Source organism: Notamacropus eugenii, chromosome 6, assembly GCF_028372415.1.
Source record: "Notamacropus eugenii isolate mMacEug1 chromosome 6, mMacEug1.pri_v2, whole genome shotgun sequence".
NCBI classification, from domain to species: domain Eukaryota; kingdom Metazoa; phylum Chordata; class Mammalia; order Diprotodontia; family Macropodidae; genus Notamacropus; species Notamacropus eugenii.
Window position 1 is genome coordinate 29,990,589 of NC_092877.1, and position 17,988 is coordinate 30,008,576.

General features: G+C 40.6%; 1 protein-coding gene across 6 annotated transcripts in view; it reads right to left on the reverse strand.

Annotated features, from left to right (window-relative positions):
* Nucleotides 1-1,702: 1,702 nt before the first annotated feature.
* NAV2 (neuron navigator 2) overlaps nt 1,703-17,988 on the reverse strand; it is a 446,141-nt gene continuing 429,855 nt past the window's right edge. For all 6 annotated transcript variants that reach the window (XM_072619354.1, XM_072619352.1, XM_072619351.1 and 3 more), the window contains 3 exons: nt 17,223-17,341; nt 6,074-6,277; nt 1,703-5,317 (listed from right to left, as the gene is read on the reverse strand). In XM_072619354.1, the coding sequence (XP_072475455.1) occupies nt 5,192-5,317; nt 6,074-6,277; nt 17,223-17,341 (449 nt within the window). In that variant the 3' untranslated portion in view covers nt 1,703-5,191. The remainder of the gene's footprint in view (nt 5,318-6,073; nt 6,278-17,222; nt 17,342-17,988) is intronic.

Below are 17,988 nucleotides of genomic sequence, written 5' to 3' on the forward strand. Positions count from 1 at the left end.
TTATATGTTAACTGTTATTGTCATCTGTCAAATTGTACTCAATAGAGCAGTAACATCACAAACCACAAACCATGTTTTGTTGCAAACATGTCAGATTCTTGTATATCCAAATGTTGTTTCTTTGACAGAGCAGCTAAAAGGGGAAAGGATGTTGGACACCCCCCCTCCAAATGAGTAACGTCTTCCATTGTGTTCTATGGAACATCTACTATAGGTAGCCTTGCATTCATGTGGTCCTGGGGCTATAATACCCCAAATTCACATCTGAAGCTGAGTGGGCCTATGTGGTCTAGATCAATTTAGCCTTTTTATGGCACCGAAGGTGGGAACAGTGGAGCAAAGTCAAATTTGCAATATATCCAGAAGGTCCACTGCTTTCAACATGCTGTAAAAATCCCCAAAGGTGATGACATCCAGAAGCTCTCATATAGTCAAGAGATCTGTGGTTTTGTCCATATGGGGTCTCCTTCCACCAATATAGGTCACAGGATCCTTGTGTTTACTAGACAGTCTTTGAGAGATTTTGTGTCTGGTAATGAAGTCATCACAGATGACCAGACTGCTGAGATTTTCTGAGAATCATGGAGGCTGGTGGCATTTAACATCATGACTGGAACATTGTTGTCACTCAATAAATCGAATTCTGTGATGGCAGATAAATAGTTCAGGCTGAGCTTTGGAAGGCAATATGGTAGAGGGTTGATGAGGAAACTCACAAGACTTGAAGTCAAATCCTGCATTTGATATTTATTTCCTTATGGCCTTGGGCAAGTCACCTCACTTTCTTGGGTCTCAGTGACCTCACTTGTGAAAAGAGTGGATTTCTGAGGTCCCAGCCAACTCTACAACCAGAATCTTATGATTTCATTCACTAGAGCTGACAGAGTACAGGGTCATTTTCAAGGATAAATATTTAACAGCCAAGTGTAACCAAAAAAATAAAAAGTACACAGGAACACTTTTAAATTTAATTTGCATCATTACTAGTTTTTTCCATCACTTTCTGAAGACTAGACAATCAAAATTAAGGCCTAATTTGTAGTGTTTGCCCATTTCTGAGATGTCAATGGTCATGCTGAAAACTTAACAATCATTAAGAACTGGCTCTAGCATTCCTCTGACCACACCAAGAAGAGACATTAGAATTCAGGGGAAATTTTTTGTTATAGGTGTTTGTAATTTATAATCAGGCACATCAGTGATCTTTTCTGCAGGCCCAAGACTCCAGCAGGGAAGAAAAATGGGAGGAAAAAAAAGAGTATAGCTCTGACATCTGAAGGATTACTGAAGAGAAATGAAGAGGAGGGAGAAAGTGACAACAGCTGATAGAGTATAGAGGTTAGATTCTTCTGCTAGGTCTGACACCTGATGGGCAGCCTAACACAGTGCTTCTTAAACTGCAGGTCATGAAAAAATTGGCAATGATAAAAGGTTTCTGAATGTACAATGACTAAAAATTAATTAAAAATCAAATACTTCATGAATCTGAGGTGTTTCTGGTAGTTCTTGCCTGTGGTACATCTCGCAACTTCACTGTAGCCATGGTTCTGAGTACAAAGAAAGCACACGTTGCACTGTGCATGCCCTCAGGCCATGCGATGCCAACAAACACTGGCAAACAGGGCCAATATCATCTTGGAATAGAACTGAACTTGGAAAAAGGCTGTTTTAATCAAGAAGTATAAGGAAGCACAACTCTAAATCTGAATAAATAAGCATTGATTTTATTGAATCATCAATAATTTAAGACTGGTACAATCATCAATTTCATTCTCCATGACATGGGGCATGATCTCCAACAGACCATTGGCAAATCCCAAACCTAGTGACAAATGAAAATTAAATAGGAAGGGAGAAAAGAGAGGGAGGGAAGATGGAAACATCATACCGTACACAAAATACTCAGTTCCTAGTTTTCTCTTTAAAAATGGCTAGAAAAAATTCATCAAAATGCAGCACTTTAATCAAATATTTACAATTTCTATGTTACAATGAAAAAATGTACATCTTATAGAACATATTTCATAAACTGTTCCACTGGAAACAACTAGGTCAAAACAGCAAACCTTCTATTGAATATCCACAAAGTTGGTTGTTTTTTTTTTTAATTTGAAATAGATTCGCCACGGTCAAACAATTTTCAATACACTGAATATTGAAGTTTAAGCATCAACCATGAAATAAAAAATTTCCCCAATGTACAATAAAGGTCTAGCCAAGCCCTTTCCCTCCCCATCCCAGTTTATAAGATCTCTCCCATCTCATTTTATGGCCTGCATATTCTTGGCAGTATGGAAAGAAAACTTTTGGCTTCCACTCATAACTCAACATGAATGTTGCATAGAATCTTGTACATTTCAAAGTGAGCCAAACTCTGCATAAAAAGGCAAAATGGAAGCATTTTGGACAAAGCCCTAAATGAGTAATCATTCTTTCAAAGGTGTGTTATGTATACTTAAAATATGGCCAAATTAAAAAAAAATATTAATACACCCAGACAACCCTGCTTCCTGAAGCTTTCGAAAGGACACTGAATTGTGATCATGACATAAAATACTGGAAGTCATTCTTGCTCACAGTCATCCAGATGATCATCAGCCATTGAATGATCGATGCAGAGGCCTTTCTGTGCCTGGCCACAGAAAGCTGGAGGAGGGAGGAAAGAAAAAAAAAAAGGAGAAGACAAGGGAAGGGAGTGATTTGAAAAAAATATCGTTTTGAAAAATATCGATGGGTGTCTATTCACAAGGTGGCTAGGAAAATTACCCAAAATGAGAGATCAACTTTATCTCCACCCAAATTCACAGTAGTAGAAAGTAAGGGAATTGCTGGGTGTACAATTAGCTGAGAAGTCAGCATCACATATTAGTATAATAGATGATAGTGTCTGGTGTTGAAGTACTGTTCAGAAAGTCAAAAGTATGGCTCTTCAAACCAGAACCCAAACCAAAGGGAGATATCCCAGATCAAGGGTAATTTACTAGTTTCAGACATATTCCGGGTTTACTGAGATAAAAGCAGGGACAAATTTGACTGGCATTTCATTCACTGGTAGGGCAGTCAATTTTAGAAGAAAGAAAATTATGAGTCGTTGGCAAATTGAAATTGTGATTTGAGCAGGCTCATGTCAAGTTCTTATGGAGTAAAAAAAAAAATTAGGGAAATCACAGGGAGTCATAGCGTTGTTAGCAGAAATTTAAGAGATGAAACAAAACAACCTTGGAAATGAACAATCCTAAACTACATGCAAATTGGTATTTAAGGTTGTTTTTTTGTTTTTTGTTTTTTGTTTTTTTTTGTTTTTAAACAGGCAACTTAAAAGATTTAACAAGCTCTTAAACGTATACCAGGACATTGAAGAAATAGCACACTGGGTTCCTGTAAAGGTGGTTTGTATTGTATGTAGAGTATTAAAAGTTTGTCTTTTTTTCCTGCAGAGAAGATGGATAATTGTCCAGAAAATTTGCAGCTGTAGACTAAAATGAACCTGACAACAGATCTCGTTTTCCTCCTGCTATTTTAAAGCGGCCACACATCCACAGAAGCGAATCTCTCAGACAAGGAATATTCACAGCGACTTGTGTTCTCCTATTTCACATGAAGAGATGACATTTTAGCCCTGTTTGTTTCATTAGAAAAATCCAACCCCAGCAGATGCGGCACTAACATAAAGGAGCAGTTCGTACAAAATAAGTAAGGCATCGCGTTTTGAAGTTCAGCACCGGAAGAGATCAGAGGAAGCTCATCCAGATGGAGGCAGAGGCTGGGTTTTCCGGGAAGGGGTTGCCCACATCCAGTGACCTGTGGCATATATCAGTTCCCTTAGACGGGGAAGTGCAATTCCTTTGGGAGGTGACCTCTCACCTCGATGAAGTCCAAGCCTGGCTGCTTATGTCACAGATGTGCGTTTGGAAGAAAGACGGGCTAATGTGGCTCAAAGCTCACCCGTGTTTTGACAGCATGGGCCCTGCTACTTCAAAGAGACCCAAGAACCCTAGGGCCCAGTTGCAAAAGACTGGGATATTGAGCTGTTACAATGAGTAATTAAAAAAAAAAAAGGTCACGTAGGACAAAATGATGAGCCGATTCCTGCAGCTCTCATTTTCCTCAATGTTTACCAATTTTGAATATAAGGGCAGGAGAAAAAAATAATTTCAGAATCAATGCTAGACAGAAAGACAATAAAACTTCAATGTCCATTTCAGAGGGGGTGGGTATTCAGTTGTTCAAAGCTGTAGAACATCTCTTACTACACACAGTGCTTGCAGAAAACAAAACAAAAAAACCTGATTCAAATATATTCACATATATATACATACACACATACACACATATATTTAACATAAGCATATATATGTACATATATATGCTATTGTGCATTTATATGTGTGTGTGTGGTTATGTATATGTATATATATATATACACACACACAAATATATGTATATATATAAATTCTTGTAGAAAAGTACACAAAGGTGTGACAGAATTGAAACATGTCAAACTAAGGTCTCAGGCAAAGAGAGCACCATTGAAAAAAAATCATGATCTTTTTAAAAAAAGGTTTCCCTGTTTTGTAGCTTTGCCTTTTGTTGACTATCACCAAGGCAAGTGCCCTCTCGGGCACCAGGCTTCTGGAGCTGAGGTTGTTTGGTGGGGCTGCTCGGATGCCCAGCCCAGAGGCTCTTTGTTTGGTAGAAAGCAGCATAGGCTTCATTTTCTGCCCCTCCTTAGCCCCGTTAGTCTCCATACAGTTCACAGCCTGCTGCTGTTTCATTTCCCGAGTTTTGAATGGATTTTCCCAACCCCTTGTTTGTTTTCCATACTTCAGCAATAATTCAGAAGGATTTTCAAGGTCTTAGGCATAAGAGCTCACAGAGAAAGAAGTAAAGCAAAGAAATGAAGAGAAGGAAGAAAGGAGAGAAGGAGGCCAGGGAGAAAGAGAAAGAAAGAAAACATAGTGCAGTTGTCCCTGTCATTGAAAGGAAAAAGTCCCAAGGTTGTCTGACTTGGATGCCCGCACCCATGGTCAAGGCTGACAAACAAGGTTTTTTGTTCTCCCAGCTCTAACACTGAACCTGAAGGCTGGGTTGAGAGGGTACCTTCGGAGATGGCTTGGAGTATGCAGATGGAACTGGGAAGTGAGGGGGAGAAGCATGAGAAGTGGAGAAAGATGTTGTGTTTGGTCCCTGATCACAAGGTGGACTCCAGGGACGAGTCCAAGATGTCGTCCTGATGGCTGTTGCTGTTGGAATCGCTGTCATAGCTCTGGGGGCTCGAGTAGTTGGCAGCTTCTTGCAGCCTCATCAGCATGTTCATCTGTAAGGAGGAGTACAAAGGATTAGGGACTCTCAGCCTAGTTACCCCTATTCCCTCATACAGAATTTTTAAAAAATTTTTTATCATTTTTATTTAAAATTTTGAGTTCCAAATTCTATCCTTCCGTCCCTCCTCCCTGACATGGTAAGCAATCAGATATAGGCTATACATGTGCAATTACATAAAATATTTCCATATTAGTCATTTTGTACAAGAAGACTAAAATAAAAGAAAAAATGAAAGAAAGTCAAAAATAGCACGTGTCAGTCTGTATTCAATCAGTATCAGTTCTTTCTCTGGGGGCAGATAGTATGCTTCATCATGAGTCCTTTGGGATCATCTTGGATCACTGTATTGCTAAGAATAGCTAAGTCATTCACAGCTCTTCATCGAACAATATTGATGTTACTGCATGTAATATATGTCCTGGAAGCAACTGTGAAGCTGTCCTGATCTTCTCAGATTCCTTATTCTGAGGCTCCTCCCAAGGTAGCTCCAGAACCTCTTTGACTTATGTGCATTTAAATAGGACCCCAGGTGAACCCAAAACCAAAGTGGCTTTTTAGTAGGATGCACCTATTGGATCTATTTAGTGAAAGTTCACAAGTCAGACTAATTCCTATTTTTTCTGACTGCTCACATCTTACAAAGTCTGTGATAAAGATGACCGACTAATGTGTTAGAAGAAATTGATCTTCAGGTGCTCCAAGGATGTATGACATTCTCTAATCGCCATGAGTGAAACTGGACACTCACCAGTGGATCTCCTTCTGCATCACTTGGGGGAACCTGTTTACTGGTTGAACCTTCTCGGGGCACAGAGTAGCCATCAAAACCAACATCTTCAGGTCGAAGTTGAAGCAAAGGAGGCCACTCATGTTGCTGGGGGGTGGCCGCCCATGGATAAGTATCCATCACCCATTTGGCAGGATCTTCCCAGGGGGCTCTTCTTCCATAGAGCTGAAACAAAACATGATGAGACTGAAATCAGGTTCAGAAGTATGCTGATGGTGAAATAACATGGCTTTTGGAAACCTCAGGATTGTATCTACTGAAGTTCTGCTCATCTGAAAAATCCTGTGTTGGTGACTTACCTCCTACCACACAATGATAAGGGCTGTACTATTGACAAATGGACTTCCAAGAGCCTCAAGAAACCAAGATAGCAAAGAGACAAGAAGAGGCAGAAAGTGTGTGAAGCTCTAATCGAGACTAAAAGGGAAGAGGACTTTACTTAAGAAAACTATAAGATCCTACAATTTACTTGCCCCACAGACTCCTTAGGGTGGCTTCTGCTAGGAATATGACACATGTTCATAGGCTTTGCTATGAATCAGCAAATCAAATGCAGCTAAGCAAGGAAGCAAAGAGGATGGGAGAAAAAATAGAAAACAGACACAAAGTACTAACATAGAAATAAAAGTTTGCATAGGAGCCCCAGAGACTGAGGCCCCAACCTCCCCACCCCAATCAAATGAACAGATATAGCAGATACCACAGGAATGAGGCACAAAACCTAGCTCTAAGTTCCTAGGATCTTAGAATGAAATAGAACATGGTCTTCAAAATCATCTAGTTCAGATTTTACAGATGAAGAAACTGAGACCCAGAGAAGTTACGTGAAGAGATCACAGAAGAGTTGTGATCTGGACATAGGTCTTGACTCTAAAGGCACCTTTAGGTGGCTATCTATCGATCTAGATATTGATAGATACAGCTACAAAGAGATATCGATGTCTATATCTATGGATATTGATATCTATATCCAGATAGATCTATATCTATCTCACTCTATTAGGTGTAGAGATGTAGGTATACACACAAATGTATATGTGTGTGCATATATATGACATATATAATATGTGTATATATACACACACACATACATGTATACCACATACGCACACACACATATATATTTTGCATATATATATATATATATTTCAGTACCTAGACTAATAAATATTTGTTGAAATAAATTCAATCATCTGTTCTTCAGTTTCGAGCTGGAAGAGCTCTCAGAGGTTATTTCATCCAACCTCCTTCAGTTTACTAAGAGGAATCTCTTAGTAGACGTTGAGTCCAAATCCCTTTGTTGACAGGTGAGGAAACTGAGATCTAAGAGCAGTGACTCCTATAGTATATTTTTAGGAAAGGGCATTTGGTTTGCTGGGTATGCTAGATCTGTGGGAGTATAAACTGAGCATAAACCCTTCAGACCTACAAAACTCGGGGCTTTTGGAGCATAAGTGCTATTTATACACTGAAGCGACAGATTTCTTCTTCATATGGTGTGAATCTCATTAATCTGAACTTCTTCAACCCCAGGGGAAAGAGTATTTGACAAATGTACAGACAAGAAGTTCCATAGCAGACACTTAAGTGAATTCACCGACTGCATAATTAAAATTGGTTAACTTTAACCTATCAAGTTTGGGGAGGGTATCAGTTCTATTAGGAGGGTATCCATAGATGACCTCTTACCTTCCCTCACATACAAAAAACATCTGCCAAAGTTGTTGGGATCACATTTCGCATGATTTTTATAAGTGACCCTTGTTGCGTCCCATATGTTAGGTGGGACATTGCCTAAGCCAGAGTAAAATTTTGGGAAAGGCATAATTGGGGTATTGTGACTTGCCCCGGAATAATAACAACAGATCACATTTCTATAGGCTTGTTAGTTTACAAAGTGCTTATCTCAAAATACTGGGAGGTAAGTAGTATACATGTTATTATCCCCATTTGACAGGTAAAGAGACTGAGGCTTAGAAAAGTTAAGTAACTTATACTGTGCATAGTTGTGTTGTTACATTTTAGAGTTGGGGCTTCAATTCAGGGGCTAGGATGCTGAGTCCAGTGTTCTGGGTGGGTTGGTTTGTTTTTTCATTACAAGTTGTTGCTCAGTCATGTCTCACTCTTTATGACCCCTTTGGGAGTTTTCTTGGCAAAGATACTAAGGTGGTTAGCCATTCCCTTCTCCAGCTCATTTTACAAATAAGGAAACTCAGGCAAACAGGGTTAGGTAACTTTCTCAGGGTCATGAAGTTAGGAAGTGTCTGAGGCTGGATTTGATCTCAGGCCTTCCTGACTCTAGGCCTGGCACTCTATCCACTGCACTATCCAAGTGCCCGATCATTACATGACATTACTTCATTTCACAGAAAAAGCTTTCTGTGTGAAATGGGGCAAGCTTTTGGATTGCTTTTGACTTTATGTAGGATTCCCACAAACAGAAGTCCCCATAAGCATGGCATGGACTGCAAGAAAGTGCCATCCCATCCCTCTGACCTGAAGAAAGAGCTAGAGGTCATAACGAACACAGCTACTATACGAGAACTCACAAGTACTATCCCAGAAACCAGTAGGAACAGGGTTGGGTAAGAACATGGTCTTGGATGGCCACCTTGGTGTTGTCTGTGCTCAGGCTGGCACTAGAATACAGATGCCCTCCTCATTCTCTTTTCTTAGAGAAAGAGATTTAGTATTCATTCTGAAAAAAAGGCCACAAAATCCTTTCCACTCTCCTAGAACTCTAGAGACACAGGACCAGTGTGGGGCAGCAAAGACACTGGACCACAGATTCAGAGCAGCAAGTGATGGATGCCTTAGGCTCACTGCTGCCAGCTTCAGACAGTCAATGCTCCTAAAAAGAGAGGAGAATGATGGGTGAAGAAGAGACTACAAGCTCGAAAGTCAGAGGATCTGAGTTCAAATCCCAACCCCGACTTTTACTTCCTGTGCGACCTTGGGCAAATCAGTTACGCTCCTTTGGTTTCAGTTTCCTTATCTGTAAAATGAGGAATTAGACTAGATGATCTCAAAGTTGCTTCTAGCTCGAGAGAAGTAAGAGCCTATGAATAATGGGACAGTGGCCTCAGTTATAAGATGATGTAATGAGCACGTTAATATCATCTTCAAAAACAAATTCACTAGCCTCTTGCTTGTGTTTGGAAGGACCAAAAATCATGAAAAAAGCAGTTGGGTGGCACAGTAGAGAAAATGTTGGACCTGGAGTCAGGAAAACCCATTTTCCTGAGTTTATATCCAGCCTCAGATACTAGCTGGGTGAGCCTGGGCAAGTCATTTCACTCTGTTTGCCTCAGTTTCCTCATCTATAAAATGAGCGGGGGAAGGAAATGGCAAATCCCTCCAATGTCTTTGCGAAGAAAATCCCAAAGGAGATCATGAAGGGTTGTGATGACTATAAAACAACAACAAAAACCATGAAGTCAACAGCTGAACAGAGCAGCAAAGAAAGGAAAGTACATGATAATTTCAAGGCTAGATGTGTGGTCTCCACAAAAAAAAGAAAAGAAAAATAGGCTTCTGACATATGGATATATCTAAACTTCCACTTCAGCTGTAAACAACGAACACATAAATCCCTGCTTGGGAAGAGGCAAAGAGTGATATGATAAAAGCTGGAGGCTAGATTTCTATATTTCTAGAACAATCTACAGGACTGAAGTTTCAGTGGGAATTTACTCTTATACAGAAAGGTTTATAGGACCCTTTTATTTCTCATTTGTTCACAAGTGAATCTATAGTATTTATCTATAGAAATTTTTAAAACTCAGTAAAATCTTTATGCTAAGCTAAACACCCGCATCTGCCTAGTTTACAGATGACATCAAGCAGCTGAATCATTTGGCCAATAGAGGGCAACATTGTCTCATTCTCCAACAGTGGGCTCTACTCTTAAGTTTCTCTTGATGAAAGGACCGTATCTCTTGGGTTGTATCTACAGATCTGGGGGCACAGAGTTCACTGGATCATACATTCAGAAGCAGAAGACTTAGGCACATAGGTTTAGTTGGACTGCACAATGCCTGTTGGCTTTCCTGAGACACACGAGCTAGCAGTTTGATTCACCAGTTTAGACAGGGATATTCTGGCTCAAATCTCTTTTGAAAGGTATGAAAGCTTGGCTTCATGAAATCAGATGGATAAAGAGACTTAAATATGTAGAAAAATCACAAGCCTGCTGATTTCACCTTTGCTGGATCTTTTTGAATAGACTCCCTTCTCTCCTCTGACCAGGACTGGCCAGACTCTGGTGCTGGTCCTTAGCACCTCACACTAGAACTATTGTAATAGCCTACGGGTAGGTCTGCCTGCCTCAAGTCTCTTCCCATGCTCAAGTCATCGTCCATTCAGCCACCAAAGTGATTTTCCGAAAGTCTGATCATGTCACCTACTCCCCGCCCCCCCAGTAAAATCCAGTGGCTCTCTATCATCTTCTGGATCAAATACGAAATGCTCTTTGTGGCGTGTAAAAGCCCTTTGTAACTTAGCCTGCGGCCTATCTTTCCATTCTTACACTTTACTCCCCACTGCTACATGCATGCTCTTCTGTCCAGTAGCATTGGCCTGCTTGAGGTTCCCCACATAAGACACGCCATCTCTTGGCTCGAGGCATTTCCCCTGGCTGTCCCCCATGCCTGGGATTCTCCTTCTCTCTTATCTACTGTCTTCACTTAAGTCCCGACTAAAATCTCATCTTTTTCAGGAAGCTTTTCCCAACCCCTCTTAATTCTAGTGCCTTCCCTCTATTAATTATTTCCTATTTATCCTGTCCACAGTTTGTTTGTGTCTCTCCCCCACCCCCCCTTTGAGCTCCTCATGGGCAGGGATGATCTTTGGTTTCCTTTTCTATCTATAGTGACCAGCACCATGCCTGGTACAGAGCAGGCAATTAACATTAAAATGCTTACTGACTGAATGGTTATTCTGGGGTCATGTCTTCCCCTAGAAAACCACAAGGACCTGGAATGAAACGCCCTTCACAAGAGCAGTATAGATAATGTGGTAGAAAAGAACCCTGAGCTGGAGGTCAGGAGACATGACTTCTAGATTTAAAAAACTTTAGAAATAGAAGGGATTTCTTGCTGTTGAGTCATTTCAGTCATGTCCTACACTTCATGACCCCATCTGGCATTTATTTTTTTGGCAAAAATACTGGAGTGGTTTACCATTTCCTTTTCCAGTTCATTTTACAGATAAGGAAACTGAGGCAACCAGGGTTAAGTGACTTGCTCAGGGTCACACAGCTAGGAAACGTTGGAGGCCAGATATAAATTCAGGAAGATAAGTCTCCTGATTCTAGGTCCAGTACTCTATCCATTGCCACCACCTACCTGCTCTGTAGGAAGGACTTGAGGGATCATCTAATCACAGCACTGGGGCACCTATGTAGTGCAAAGGATACACCATTGGGCCTAGGCCTGGAGTCAGGAAGACATGAGTTCAAATCCACCCTCACATATTCCCTATCTGTGGGACCCTGGAAAAGTCACTTAACCCTGTTTGCCTCAGTTTCCTCATCTGTAAAATGAGCTGGAGGAAATGGCAAACCACTCCAGGATCTTTGCCAAGAAAACCCCAAATGGGGTCACAGAGTTGGACACAACTGAAATGACTGAACACACTCACAGAATCACCATAATTTAGGACTGGAAATTGTCTTAGAGGGTCACCTGGTTCAACCTGACCAAAAATACCCCTTACACATAACTTACACATAAGTGGTCAACCAGATTTTGCCATTAAGGATATGCCATACGTCACATGTTATGTTGGGTTCTAGGAATACAATGACAAAAATGAAAGCCCCTGCTTTCAAGGAGACCTCAAGTTGGGGGTGGGCGGTAGAAATACCTCATTTTATACAAGTAGAAACTGAGGCACTAGGAAAAGCGAAAGAAGCATTTATTAAGCATTTACTATGTGTTAGGCATTATACTAAGGGACCTGAAAGGGAGGGAGGGGCAAAAGGGAGGACTGAAGGTACCTGGTGCGAGGCCTAGCTTTGAAGCCAGGAAAGTCTCTTTTTGCAGGCTGGGCTGGGAGGAGAATGAATGCTGGTTGGCCTGGGCTCCTCCACATAATGGTGGCCCCAAGTTTAAGTCACTAAAGGGAGAAGGGAAGGGTGGCCCTTGTGCAGGGATATTCCAGGCAGAGAAGGCCCTAAGACATGGAATGACTTGTCCAATAAAAGGCAGTAGGATATTATGATAAAAGACTAGAAAAGGAGGTTTGATATAATGGATGGAGAGCCAGCCTTGGCTTCTGGAAGACTTGGGCTTCCTTCCTACCTCTAACACATAGTGGCTGTGTGACCATGTGCAAATTTCATCTATCTGAGATGACATAAGTTAAACATGAGTTTCAAGCTGTATTAGTGAAGGGAGTTCTCATATCTGGAGTTCCTCAGCTTTGGACAAAACCAAAACTGCTTTACTAAAAGCTATTAAAATGCTCTGAGTAGTCAAGACTGTTTCCTTCCATGCATGATTTCCCATGTATACCTAATATCATAGTGCTTGCCCTCTCAAGGGGAGGGGAAGGAACTGGAGTGAGACAATTTGAAACTTAAAATTGAAAAAAAAATTGTTAAAAATACATCATCATCTATTAAAGGAAAACAAAAGACTTTCAGAAATAATCTCAGACCTGTGACATCATACATCTTCATACATCTTCATACATCAATGTATTCTGTGAGTCTGTATAAAGCACAGCATCTCAGGGTCAAATACCACAATCCTACTGCCCTGTATTTAGTAGAGTCACTGAATGATGCCCAGGCACCCTCTTGTACGAGTATTCAGAGGCATTCTAAAGATGACATGTAACACTGAAAATTAATAACAAACTCTCCTTGTCCCCCATAACTTATTTCTAAAGGGCTGAGTACCATTTTGAACTATTAGGTGCCAAGAGATTTCATAATCAGTGTTTCCTGCCCAAGAGTGACTGTTCCTATTCTGGATCCCTTGACACTTCCAGTCTCACTTGCTTTTTGACAGGCTGGCCATCACTAGGCTGAATATCTGTTCATGACAGATAAAAACACTAAAAGGAGAGAAGTCACTTAACCCTTTGAGCACTCCCTTGTTGGGAGGGAAAAGTGTGCGGACATAACCCATGCTGTTTTTTCACAAATTCCACGAAAAGCCAATAGGACTTTTATAGCTGCCTTTGGATTGTCAACCACTGGCCAATGATCATTAAGGCGGCTTTCTCAAGATGGTTATGGCTGGACCAGAAACATCTAACGGGAAAACATGGAGTCTCAGAGTACAGAAACAAAATCTGCCTTTTTCCATTCACCCCCGAGGAGGCAAAGTTTATACATTCAGCAAGTTTCCTGACCCTTCTCAGCATCACTGCAGCTTTTAGTATAATTCCTGTTCCCTCACCAAGTGAGTTCTAGGTAAGAGAGAACAGAAACAGAAAAAGAAATAGGCCATCCATGCCCATGTTTTCAATGTTCATTTTTCACATAGTGACTGGACAATCACTCCTGCCCTGGTCCTCGATCTTCTGTCCCTCACCCAACAGTCATTTGGCCTTAAAGACTTCAGTCTTGGAAAGGTTTATGAGATAAACCAGATGTCAGGCATTCTAGGATAGAAAGTATTGGGCTAAACTCAAAGAATGAGGTTATATTATATTCTGGATCATGTCCTTATTAATGTTCCCCTTTTAGAAGCCAATGGAACCTAAATGATGCTCCATTTGTCACTGTGGCAACTAAACAGTATTGCAAAGAGAAGAAAAGAAAGCTTTTTGAAAAAAGAAATTCTGGTGGGGTGGGGGGAGGAAGGTAAATATTGCCACTTTTACAATAAGAGATTTTTCCTGCAGGGAAGCTACACTGTGATTATGGTGGGATGTACTACCTGAATGTAGAGTCAGAAGATCCCTTAAAATCATCCAATCTAATTCCTTCATTTCAGAGATGAAGACAATGAGGCCCCAAGGTAACTGACATGTTCGCAGTCACACAGATCGCAAGTAGCAATGCCAACATCTGGAGCCAGGTCCTTTGATTCTAAATCAAATGCTCTTACACAATATTTGGTGTGCTTTACAAGGCACATGTTGACAAACTTAGAAATGAAAAGTAGAACCAAGGGGAAGGGCACGGGGAGGAATCTCTTGGTCAAGAGGTTTTTGAGCTGAAAAACACAAGGGTCCCTGCACTTGAAAATGTTGGGAACCACAGCGTGTGATGCATTTATTGAGATTGCATGTGTGTGGAGCCTAGGAACTTACGCTGTTGCTCAGTCATTTTTTTAATCACATCAGACTCTTTGTGACCCCATTTAGGGTTTTCTTGGCAAAGATACTTGAGTGGTTTGCCATTTCTTTCTCCATCTCATTTTACAGATGAAGAAACCAAGGCAAACAGGTTAAGTGACTTGCCCAGGGTCACACAGCTAGTAAATGTCTGAGGCCAGATTTGAACTCAGGAAAATGAGTCTTCTTGACTTGAGGTCCAGTGCTCTATGCACTAAGGCTCCACCTAGCTGTCCCAGTATCAACATCACAAATGCATATTCCCCATTTGTAAAGGCTATTATAGCACTGCATCCCTTCATGATAAAGTATATTGCCTATTCATAAGATAATAAAAGATAAGGAGATCTCTGGAAGTGCTAAGACACAGCTGGTGGAGCTCTGAATTTATTTAACCTTTTTTTTTGGAAAGCAATACAAATTATAAAAACATTCATACCCTATGACCTACTAGTCCTACACCCCAATTAGCAGCAGACTTTTTTTTAAAATATAAATATTCCTAGCAGCACTATTGTAACAGTGAAAACAAACAAACAGAAAACAGTCCTGAAATAAAATGAGTCCCACAACTTGGGAATGGCTGGGAAACGTATGGTACCTGGATATCATGGATTGTAATGCTTTAAGAAGCAGTGAGTGGGACGAAGTCAAAGCTAATCATGAAAAGACACGAAACGACTCAGAGGGAAAAAAGGAGGACAAAAAGAATGTACACATTGACTGCGACGCTGTCAAAGCAAGAAAGATAGCAATAAATCCACATCATGTGCACAGAAACGAAAACAAAAATAATGCTTGGAAAACTGAAAGTCTCTGAGGTGGAGGGGAATAATCGGTAAATAACAGATGCTAACAGAAATACAGCACTGTTTACAATGACTTATTTTATACGTTTGCATCTTGTACTTGCCATTGGAAGTTTAAATAAAACTTTTCATAAAAATTAATTGAAATTACTTGTCTCTATGCTAAGCTAATATTCCTCTCAAATAGCTCATGTGCATTTGAGTCCTATGGAATCTGGAAGCAACGTATTTTTTAAAGATTTGTATGTGTATATATTATTTTTTTGTTTTTTTACTTGAGTTCGTTTGAGGAAAAAAAATTACAAACAACTGACATTAATCCTAATATGAGAGGTTTACAAATTGCTTTGCATACACTGTTTCATTGGAATCACACAATCAAACTGAAGGACATAGGTGCCACTACTATTCTTAGTTTAAAGATAAGGAAACTGAGGCTGAGAGACATTACATGACTAGCCTAGGGTTATACAGCTAGCAAGCATCTGGGGTAAGATTTGAACTCAGGTCTTCCTGACTCCATGCGCAGCCCTCTATCCATTAATGTTCTCTTCTGACATCTCATTATGGTATGAATGACTCTAAGCTCTCAAAGGCTTGACCAGTGGAGTACCAGTTCTTGTACCAAACTGGAAAGGTTTTCAATATGGATCCAGTGATGAAATATCTATCATCCAAGTATCAGTGTAGTTACATCTAGAAATGCTATAGGTTGGTTTCAGGGTGATGAATTTTAGCACATTTAAATTTTAGTAGGCATGCAATGTGTCAATGTAGAGAGAAACTCTATGAACAAAATGAGAGTTCTGAAAAGTACTACCTAATTATCAAAGATCTAATAGATATAGGGACCTGGATCTAGAGAAGATGGTAGGGACCAATCCACTCCCACACTGAGTAACACATTTTTACTAGACCTTTATAATAATTTCTTGACTCTTCAAACATATTCAGTTCACGGTACACTGATCAACCAAAGGACCACACCACAGAGGTGCTTCATCTTAATGCATAACTGAACAGAAATTAAGAGTACAGTATCAATTTTCCAACAAGTGGTTAGGTAACGTCTTCTTCAAGACTCTATACAATGGGGAGCTTGCTATACTTTCTGAGGCAATCCATTCCACTTTGGGACAGTTCTCCTAATTAGGAAGATCTTCCTTCACTGAACTGAAGTCTTCCTATCTATACCAGCCATTTACTGTCTCTAGTTCTGATCAAGTAGATCAGAACCAAGCAGAATCAGGGCCAAGCAGAACAAAAGTAATTCTTCAATACAAGAGCACAGCCAGCCCTTCAAAAATCCAAAGGCAGTAATGATCACTGCCTGACTTCTCAAGTGTTCTCCAGGATCAACATCCCCAGTTCTTTTCCTTTAAGCTATTTTTGCTCTGACTTCTTTTGAAGGATAGCATTGCTGGCATACATTACAAAGACAAATCTCTCTCATGTTTTCTCAGCATTATCTATGGCTTCTCCAAATGCGCTACAATAGCAAATATTGACTTATTTTAATGCCTACAGTTTAAACAAATACACAAACATTACTAGCATATGGCCCCAGTGGATAACTTCTACCCTGAGTGCTGAGAAAAGAGATTTTATGAACTGGCTTGAAGATTATTCATCCTGGCCTTCTGCCTATTAATTACTCAGCTTTGGTTTTGAAATACAGATTTAGCTTCTTATAATGCCTTCAGGATCAACAATAAAATTGTCACAGACTCTAATTTTAGCATAACCGCCCTACTCCTTGTGCTTAGCACAAGGTGAAAAATTCATGTATTCATGATCTCCAGCTGCTGCAGACAGTTACTACAGCTTGGAGTCATTTGGCTGGCAGGGAAATTTGTATGCACACCCACTTCAATAAGATAGCTGGATGGCAGCCTATGATCAAAAGCTTTTATCGCCTGGACAAACAGGCTCTCTGGGATGAGGGTGGGTTTATCTGGTTGTCAAAGGAGCCTGGTCACAGGAAAGCTGCTCCCAAATGCTCTCCTCACCTGGAGTCCTTCTCTGACAGCTTCCAGGAGATAGGGGATAATCGAGTAGTTCCATAAGTCTGTAAACCAAACCCTCGAACCATCCACATCTATGGGGCAGGACAGGAAAAGCCTAGGGCCTGGAAGAGGACAAGAAAAGAAGAATTAGAAACTCAAGTGCAGGTATGACTTCAAGCTGAGTGCCCCTGAGAGGCAGTACCATGGAGAGGGGAATGCTCAAGCAGAGCACCAGGGGATTGATAAGAATTGATTGAAATTGTTTACACGCCAAACTCTATGAGTGAAGAGAAAGAACACCCCACAGGGGTATTATCCAGCAGATCTACCCAAATTATGAAGGATCTAAAAGGACTTCTTCTGCTAAGAAACAGCCTTGCTCATATTGAACACGGGGGTCTCTCTCAAACCTCTTGGGGAAAATCTTTCTATAGGCAGCTCTTGGCCATTTAGGATCTCATTATCTAAGCTCCTCTTTTTTCTCTGCTTCTTGCCTTTCAGGTACCTCCCCCATTCTATCAGCATTGCCATCTGTAGCTTGTCAGGGAAGGGAGAAGCAAAACCTACAGTATGATTTGGCAGAAGTGGTGAAAGATTTAGCAACGGAGAAAGTGAAAATGAGCTTTGGGAAATTCTCTGTAAATTTTAATCAGCCATGCCATCTTCTCTCTCCACAAAATTGGGAAATATGGGATTTGGAAGCAGTCATCGCCAAAGGCATAAATAGAAAAGGCTCTCACTGTCATGGCATTTTAGAGGGCGCCAGAGT